This window comes from Perognathus longimembris, chromosome 28 (assembly GCF_023159225.1).
Source record: "Perognathus longimembris pacificus isolate PPM17 chromosome 28, ASM2315922v1, whole genome shotgun sequence".
Taxonomy (NCBI): domain Eukaryota; kingdom Metazoa; phylum Chordata; class Mammalia; order Rodentia; family Heteromyidae; genus Perognathus; species Perognathus longimembris.
The window spans coordinates 61833647-61842958 of record NC_063188.1 but is presented as its reverse complement, the minus strand read 5'-3'; the positions used below and the strand labels follow the sequence as shown (position 1 = coordinate 61842958).

The following is a 9312-nucleotide window of genomic DNA, read 5'->3' as shown; positions in this document are numbered from 1 at the left end:
TTGTTTTCTGTGCTGGAGATCTAACAATAGTTGTTTAAAATGAACAAGTGGATATTTTTATCCCATTCTCTAGTTTCATGTATGTGTGGAAAATTGTATAATAAAAGTTGCAAGTTTAGGGCCCTGGGAAATCAGAGTACCTCAGGGTAAGAGAGACGATTCCTAGTGATCTTCACCCTATAACCCTGCACAAATACCCTTACCATCAATCATCTCCTTAGGCTCCTAGCCTGTCCGATCTCAGAGTGACCTGAAACTGTGGATCATTTGAAGTGAATGGCAGTAAGTCTCCCATTTCTCTACCCTGATGTCCTAATAATCCCCAGAAAGAGAGTGAAAGGGTAGATGGGGCTGAGCCAGACCTGATGATCTCCAGAGCCTGCCCCTGAAGTGGGTGGGGATGGGGGTGGAAAAAGGGAGGGGGAGAGGGCAGGTGTCAATTTCTCATAGTCATTCAAGTTCACTCTTAAGTGAGCTTCCAGAGGCTGGCAGCACCTCTTCTTAGGACACGGGCTCTAAGATCGCTGCTTCCCTCAAGGCTCCTAGGCATCATGTCTTGCTCTAAGGAGACTGATTACATCCAGTCACTGTGCTGTGTTCAGTGGCCCTTGAGCTACCTTTTCATCTGTGAGTACCTTCCCAGAAGTACCCAGCCAGAAGGCAGAGCCAGATCCAGGTCAAGGGCTATGTGTGTGGTCAAAGGAAGCCTCATCTCTGGCCTTTCGGTCATCTGAGATGGTTCTAGTTAAGAGTTAAGAATGAGTTATGAATGAGTGGCATGGAGGAGGAAGAGCTAGAGCTCAGGGCACAGTGACTACAGGTAAGGACTAGACAAAACAGTTATGGTAGATATGATCTGATTTATTTTGGTCACTTCTTTTTTTTTTTGTAGTTTAGTGGAGACAAGGTAAGCCCTGCTTGGGGTAGCTTTGAATTGTGATCCTCCAATCTCAGCCTCCTGAGTAGCTAGGATTACAGGTGTGACTACCAGCAACTGGCCAACAGAAGAAAAATTTAAAGGGCAAATGGTCATGGATGATGGATGAGCAGGATTTGAATTGTGCTGAGAGCCAAGACAAGAAGTGTAGGTTATGTGGAAAGTTGCCAATGACACTAGACATGATTAGGTTCAGCTGGCAGTATAAATTTGGTCTGACCTAATCCTTCATCAGTTTGGATCTTGCAGCCATTGTTCATTTACTTGCTGTTTACATCCTTGTGGCCTCTTCCCACACTTTACCTTGCCTGGCTTTTCCTGGACTGGAAGACTCCAGAACAAGGTAAGACTCATGAACCAAAAAAGAATGTTCTACTTTAACTTGCAACCCTGCAAGGTAAGTCTGGCATGTTATGCCACAGGCCTTTTTCCCAGTTTGGAGTCACAGAAATGAGGCAATGGGTCATATTCAGGGAAGGGAGGGGGTTTTTCTGTTCCCATCTCTTTAGCATAACTATGGTCCCTCTAAGCTGCTTGCAGGTCCCTGTGTGAGTAAAAGGAATTATGTAGCTCTGAATAAAGCCATCGTTTTCTTTATAACTAACATATTTTTGTCTCAGGTGGCAGGCGTTCATCATGGGTAAGGAACTGGTATGTCTGGACCCACCTGAGGGATTATTTCCCTGTCACAGTAAGCATCTCTTCTCCAGTGTCCCTCTGAGATCCCCAAACGCTAGACATTTATACCAGATAATTGGGGTTTCCATAAGATAAGCATCCCAAAGCTAAATGACTTCCAGATTCTCTGTACTCTACTCAGATACTTTGGACATCCTTGGCCCAACCCACCAGATGGCACAGGCAGAAGGCAAATACAATTTACCTCCATTCAGTTTAACAAGCATGGGCACAAATCCTCCTCTCACTACCTTTGAGGTAGTGAGAAGTGAGTAGTATGTGACTCTCTGCCATCAAGGCGCTCACCCCTGATGGGGAAGGACAGACAACTGCATAATTACAGTTTGGTACCAGGCACTGAAGGGAGTCTCATAAATACAAGGGAATATTTAATCAGGGATTTCAAGGTTCAATAGAAGTTCAATAGAAGTTCAATAGAAGGTGCTGAGGTGGAGGTGGGCAGGAGCAATGTCAGAAAGATGTTTCAGAAATGTGCATTGGGTAGGATGCATTTGGGTGGAGACTGGAGATGAGAATCAGTTAGGTACCTATGACAGTCAGTCAGGGAGAAGGTAACAAAAGCCAGTATTAGAACCATAAAAGAAGGCCAATTGTAGCCAGGTGTCTGTGGCTCACACCTATAATCCTAGCTATTCAGAAGGCTAAGATCTGAGGACACTCTGGATACTCTTTGAAATAGCCGACAAACAATGCCCTGATTTTTTAGAGCTGAGCTTCCTTGGCTTTTGTCACATGGCATCACTCAAAGAAAATGATGACATGTATAAAGCACACTGACACAGATGACAAAGACTGTTTGTAGCCACAGGCAAAAGTCTGGACAGTCCTCGATCTTACCTTATCACTCCGGGGTAAAGAAAGCCAGCATCAGGGCCTCCTGAAAGTCACAGATGCTCTGTCTATTGACAAACTGTTTCAGAGAGCATCTGCACCCACGATGGGGCTGCACTTGGCTTCCCCAAGTGAGCTCATTCTACAGCCTCTGCCTTTTGTCTTCATGGCTCCAGATCCTGAAGACAAAGGACCTACCACCAGAGCACAACTACCTCATGGGGGTTCACCCGCATGGCCTCCTGACCTTTGGCGCCTTCTGTAACTTCTGCACTGAGGCCACAGGCTTCTCAAAGATCTTCCCAGGGATCACTTCTTACTTGGCCACGCTCTCCTGGTTCTTCAAGGTTCCTATTCTCAGAGACTACCTCATGGCCAAAGGTACTTTTGACAATACTCACAGGAGACTCTGTTTTTCTTCACCTCTGCCATAAAATGCACCCCCTTTTCATTTGATTTTTGTACTATGTATGTATGTATGTATGTATGTATGTATGTATGTATCACCATCATATATCTATTTTTGGTATCAGTCCTGGGGCTTGAACTAAGGGCCTGGGCACTGTCCTTAAGATTTTTTTCTTAAGGCTGGTGCTCTACCACTTGAGCCACAGCTCTACTTCTAGCTTTCTGGTGGTTAATTGGAGATAAGAGTCTCACTGATTTTCCTGCCCAGCCTGACTTCAAACTGCAATCCTTCCATTTTCATATCCTGAGTAGCCATGAGCCACTGGCACTGGGGATTTTTTTTAAATGTACAGAAAGGTTACAGTTTCATATGTTAGGCCTTGGGTACATTTCTAGTACTGTTTGTTACCTCCTCCCTCATCACTGGGGAGTTGTTTAAGCAACGATCTTTAAGTAGTTGTACAAAGGGGTTTCAATTCAGCATATCAATATATGAGTATCTTCTAAGTTTCCTCTCCCTCCACCATTCCATTCCTTGTCCTGTTATCCCAGAAGAGTAGTCCACAGCATATATACTGGGTCTCAATGGCTTGTGTTTGAATCTTGGGTCTGGAACTTGCTTTGGGATCTTGGTAAAGAAGGTAAGCTCTGTTGGCTTCAGTTTTCTCATCTGTAAAGTGGTGCTGACGGTAATAGTCGAATAGTCTCAGATGTGGTATGGTGATTAAATGTGAAAATGTGAGTTAAATGTTCAACAGAAAGCCTGACATTAAGTATGTACTCAGTAATGATGGCTGTGGCTATTAATAGAAAGAAAAGGGAAACATTCTGGGTAGAATTCAGAAAGTTCTTCTGGTTATCCTAATGGAAACTATCTTGCTGTAGTTTCTATCCAGCGCCTCCTACAAAATGGACATATAGCTTCAAAGTTAAATGTTTGTTTGTCCACATCCACATCCTAACCTTCCCCAACACTCTTCAGTCCCAATCCTTTTGAGTATCTCAGGACCCATAAGAACAGAGAAACCACTGTTCCCATTCTGGCATCCACTCTTCTCCTAATCTATTTTGCTCTCTCTGCCTCTTTTCTCTCCAGGCGTGTGCCCTGTGAGCCAGCAAGCCATTGACTACTTATTGAACCATGGCACTGGCAACCTTGTGGGCATTGTCGTGGGAGGAGTGAAAGAGGCCCTGCACAGTGTGCCCAACACCACCACTCTCCTCCTCCAGAAGCACAAGGGGTTTGTGCGTACAGCTCTTCAGCATGGGTAGGTGTCCCTCTAAGGGAATGTGGGTGGCTGTTTCCGAGCAGTGTGACCTGATGGGCATGATGTTCCATAGTGAAGCATCAGCAGCTTACGCCTACAATCCTAGCTACTCAGGAGATTGGGATCTAAGGATTGTTGTTTGAAGACCCCCAGGAAAGCTCCTGAGACATTTATTTTCAATTATCTAGCAAAAAGCCAGGGGTCAAGGTGTCACTCAAGTGGTAGAGTGCCAGCTTTCAGCAAAATAGCCAAGGAACAGTGCTCTGGCCCCAAGTTTAAGCTCCAATACCAACACACCCAAGAAAAACACCTACCATGTACAAGGCACACAGTAAGTGATAAGTAATGTTAACCACTTTGACTTCCTTTAAGTCAGAATTAGGGTGGGAGCTCAAGACTGGGACTACAGGATGTCTCACAAGTTCAGAATTGTCCTGTGGCATATCAGAAAAAGAAGGGAGAATCTGATTTTAAAGACCTTGCCTGAGGGGCTGGGAATATGGCCTAGTGGCAAGAGTGCTTGCCTCGTATACATGAAGCCCTGGGTTCAATTCCCCAGCACCACATATACAGAAAACGGCCAGAAGTGGCGCTGTGGCTCAAGTGGCAGAGTGCTAGCCTTGAGCAAAAGGAAGCCAGGGACAGTGCTCAGGCCCTGAGTCCAAGGCCCAGGACTGGCCAAAAAAAAAAAAAAAAAAAAAAAAAAAGACCTTGCCTGAGGCCTTTAAGCCTGGTTCCTAATATAAGAGGAGAGCTCTGAGCTTAAGTCTGAGGAGTTCTTGGTTCTAGTCAAGGCCCTGCCACTCCTGACTGCCTGAGACACTTTCCCTCTTTTTGCTCCAAGTAACCAGTAAGATAACCATGTCAAGGTGTTGAGATGTTATTAGCAAACCACAAAGACCTGCAGGAGAGCTACTGTGTTTTCTTTTCTCTCATCTGAGAAAGTTAAGAAGCCTGGGTCTGTCTCTAGAGTTATTGGTAGTAGAAAGATTAAGGACAGTGGGATATTCAGGGTGGGTTCTTGTAGTTTCTGGAAAGGAAATACCAGTACTATAACCTGAGGATTCAAGGACAGATTGCTTTTGGCATAACTTCTTTGACTGCAAGGTGTATCTGACATTTGCATCTATGCAATTTGCCCTCATCATCTGCTTATTTGTAATAGAAACAGTCCAGTGTATGCTCCTCCATACCTCCCTGAAAACAATTCAGGGTCTGGAGTTCTGGGTTATCTCTGTTCCACTCCTCTTCCCTCACTGTCTCCTCTGTATCTTGCCCTTGTAAGCTTGACCCAGAGGTAACATTGGCTTGGCCCACTGCAAGACAAAAGATACTAATTGACACAAAACAAAATGATTTTAGGCCTGTGGAATTTTGTCTTAATAGATGAGCCTGGTCATGAGCATAAGTCCTTTCAGGGTGATTCATACTCTACCCAGGTTTGGGAAATAAACCTTGGTTTTCCTACAGGGTTCATCTGGTCCCCACCTTCACTTTTGGAGAAACGGAACTGTTTACTCAGGTGGTGTTCTGCCAGAGCAGTACAATGGGAAGGTTCCAGCACGTCTTCCGGCAGATCTTTGGTTTCTATTTTTGTGTCTTCTATGGACAGGGCTTCCACCAAGACTCCACAGGGTTGTTACCATACCACCGGCCTATTGTCACTATAGGTGAGTGCTGCTTTCTGCCTCAAGGATGCCCCTGTTCTTTCTCACCCAACACCTCTCCCCCACCAGCACAGTCGGAGAAGGTGGAGTTGAGTTGGGCTGCCAAGGGGTGAAGGTAAGGGAATTAAAAGAAAGAGAGCTTCTTGTAGGGCACCAATGGCTCATGCATATAATACTAGATACTCAGGAAGTTGAGGTCTGAGGGTCAAGGTCCAAAGATCTGGAAAGAAAGTCCATGAGATTCTTATGCCCAATGAAGCAGCAAAAAGCTGGAAGTAGAGGTATGGCTCAAGTGGTAGAGTACTAACCTTGAGCAAAAAAAAAATCTAAGTGACCGTGCCCAGGCCTGAGTTCAAGCTCCATTACTGGTAGGTGCAATGCACACACACACGCACAAAGTTGTTTATAGCACTTTCTTTATATCTTTCCCTTCTCTCTTGGCAGTTGGAGAGCCTCTACCACTACCTCATATTGAAAAGCCAACTCAGGAGATAGTAGACAAATACCATGCTCTCTATATGGATGCCCTGCAGAAACTATTTGAACAGCATAAGACCCAGTACGGCTGTCCAGACACCCAGAAGCTGCTGTTCTTGTGACAGAGGACTCTGCATGCCTGATTGCATAGGAGTCCTGTCTCAGACAGGAGGATCACTCACTGGAAACCCAACCCAGGATAGTCATGGAAAAGGAAGGAAGATGAGGGAGGCTCTGTGTGGTGGAAGAAGCATCCAAGAGCTCTTTTCTAGCCACGCAATTGCCCCTACCCCTGCAGGAATTATTCCTGAGGACTCTTATTCAGTCATTCCCCAGTGTAGAACATTCCAAGGCCCCTCTTACTCTGTTCCTTCTCTGAGCCTGACACCCCAAATCGTAAAGGAATCAAATAATAACCAGATACCTTGTATTCCATATTATTACTATTGGTTATTCCATATTATTAAATTTTTCAAATAAAAGTATACATTTCCTGGCTACTGGTGGCTCACTCTTGTAATCCTAGCAACCTCAAGAGGCTGATATCTGAGGACTGAGTTTCAAAGCCAGCCTGGTCAGAAAAAGTCCATGAGATTCTTTTCTCCAGTTAACCAGCAAAAAGCCAGAAGTGGAACTATGGCTCAAGTGACAGAATGCCAGCCTTGAGTGAAGAAGATAAAGGACAATGCCAGGCCTTGAGTTCAAGTCCCAGGACTAGCACAAAAACAATTGTAAATTTAAGGTATTATTTGTATGGCATAGATTTAAAACCATTAAAAGTGCCTAATTTTATGCCCGGCACCAGTGGTTCATGCCTATCATTCTAACTACTCAGGATGCTGAGATCTGAAGATTGCAGTTCAAAGCTAGCCCAGGCAGGGAAATCCATGCGACTCTCATGTCCAATTAACCACAAAAAGCTGGAAGTCAAGCTATGATTCAAGTGGTAGAGTGCTAGCCTTGAACACAAAAGGTCACGGATAATGCTAGCCCAGAGTTCAAGCCCCAGGACTGGCAAAAAAATAAATAAAAATAAAAGTTGCAAATTAACCAGGTGCCAGTGGCTCATGTCTGTAATCCTAGCTACTCAGAAGGCTGAGATGTGATGATCATGGTTTAAAACCAGTCTAGGCAAGAATATCCATGGGACTCTTATCTCCAATTAACCACCAAAAAGCCCAGAAGTGGAGCTGCGGTTCAACTGGTAGTGTCAGATTTGAAGTAAAAAGCTTAGGCACAGCACCCAGTCCCTGAGTTCAATCCCTAAGACAGGCACAAAAAAGTGCCAAATTATTTTTGTTCTTGTCATTAATTCTTTTAAAAATGTTTTTATTATATTTTTTGGTGCTAGTTATGGGACTTGGATCCTTTTCACTTAAGCATTTCATGTAAGTCACCTTGTCCTCATGATTCCCTGAGTCTTTGTGCTTTTTTGTGTGCAATAACTTAGGGCTTGAACTCACAGAATTTGCACTCTCATTCTGCTGTTTCACTCACAGCTGATGCCCTACGACCTAAGCCAGGCCTCCATTAAATTTCTTCTTCTAGTTAATTGGAGATATGAGTCTCACAGGTCTTTCTTCCTAGGCTGGCTTTGAACTGGGACATTCATTTTTTTTTTTTTTTTTGCCAGTCCTGGGGCTTGGACTCAGGGCCTGAGCCCTGTCCCTGGCTGGCTCAAGGCTAGCACTCTACCACTTGAGCCACAGCGCCACTTCTGGCCATTTTCTATATATGTGGTGCTGAGGAATTGAACCTAGTGCTTCATGTATGGGAGGCAAGTACTCTTGCCACTAGGCCATATTCTGAGCCCCGAACTGGGACATTCATATCCAAGCCTTTTGAGTAGCTAGGATTACAGGTGTAAACTACCCATGCCCAGTGTTCCCTGTGCTTTTAATCCTTACTATTTTTTTGTCTAAAGGTTTTTCACAAATCTATATTCTGAGAATTTTAAAAGAGTGAATAAAAATACAGGTGTCTCTTCCTTCACAAAGCAACCAAGACACATTTAAATCAGCCAATGACGAAAAGTTAAAGACTACACCACTGGCTTTTTTTCCTTTGCTTAACCCTTTAAATATTGGGCCTTTATGGGGTTCCACCCTCTTCTATTACCTTACATGATTTCAGGTCTGAAAGATCTGTTTCTAATCCATATTTTCCTCATGTTTCCTCAAATATATCCAATTTACCTTTCCTAAACTATGCCTAGCACAAGAATTGGACATGGTGATGTATGACTGCAATCTAGCTACTTGGGAGCCTGGCCAACATCATAAGATCTCATCTCTCTTTCTCTCCTCAAAAAATTGGCTGGTCATGATGGTTTATGCTCACAGTCCTACCTGCTTGGGCAACATAGATAGGAGGGTCAAGTAAGCATGGAACCCGGAGTTCAAGCCTCAGTATGGTCTCATGCCTCAAAAAGGCATGGAGGACTAGGGGTGTAGTTCAGTGGTAAAGCATTTGCCCTATCTTGTACAAGGTTGTGGATTCCATCAATAACATTTTTTAAAGAAAGAAAGAGGGCTGGGAATGTGGCTTAGAGGTATAGTGCTTGCCTAGCATGCATGAAGCCCTGGATTCGATTCCTCAGCACCACATAAACAGAAAAATCTGGAAGTGATGCTATGGCTCTTGAGGTAGCTTGCTAGCCTTGAGCAAAAAGAAGCCAGAGACAGTGCTCAGTCCCTGAGTCCCAAGCCCCAGGACTGGCAAAAAGGAAGGAAGGAAGGAAGGAAGGAAGGAAGGAAGGAAGGAAGGAAGGAAGGAAGGAAGGAAGGAAGGAAGGAAGGAAGGAAGGAAGGTGAATAATACAATAAATCATGTAGAACAGGCCATCAAACTGCTAAGTACTTAGTGAGCAGGACAAGAGCACATAAATCATTCACAACTAAAAAGGCTCTTGGTAAATAAAGGCAGAAATTCTACCTACTACAGTCACAGAACAGATGAGAAATAAATAATAAATATGAAATCACAGTCTGTGGCTGAATGAGAATTAAAACTATTCTCCTGACAA

At 44.2% G+C, this 9312-nt stretch overlaps 1 protein-coding gene across 1 annotated transcript; it reads left to right on the top strand.

Annotated features, from left to right (window-relative positions):
* The first annotated feature begins 551 nt into the window (after window positions 1-551).
* Window positions 552-6409, top strand: Awat1 (acyl-CoA wax alcohol acyltransferase 1). Its single transcript, XM_048336806.1, has 7 exons — window positions 552-627; window positions 1173-1280; window positions 1558-1628; window positions 2644-2848; window positions 3972-4143; window positions 5614-5813; window positions 6255-6409. The coding sequence occupies exons 1-7, from the start codon at window positions 552-554 to the stop codon at window positions 6407-6409; spliced, it is 987 nt and encodes a 328-aa protein (XP_048192763.1).
* Window positions 6410-9312: the final 2903 nt, after the last annotated feature.

Excerpts from the sequence above, each read along its gene's own strand:
- Awat1 (XM_048336806.1), top strand. The coding sequence starts at position 552 with ATGTCTTGCTCTAAGGAGACTGATTACATCCAGTCACTGTGCTGTGTT. Across the intron at positions 1,281-1,557 it reads CTGGAAGACTCCAGAACAAG|GTGGCAGGCGTTCATCATGG; the intron begins GTAAGACTCATG and ends TTTTTGTCTCAG. Across the intron at positions 5,814-6,254 it reads CCGGCCTATTGTCACTATAG|TTGGAGAGCCTCTACCACTA; the intron begins GTGAGTGCTGCT and ends CTCTCTTGGCAG.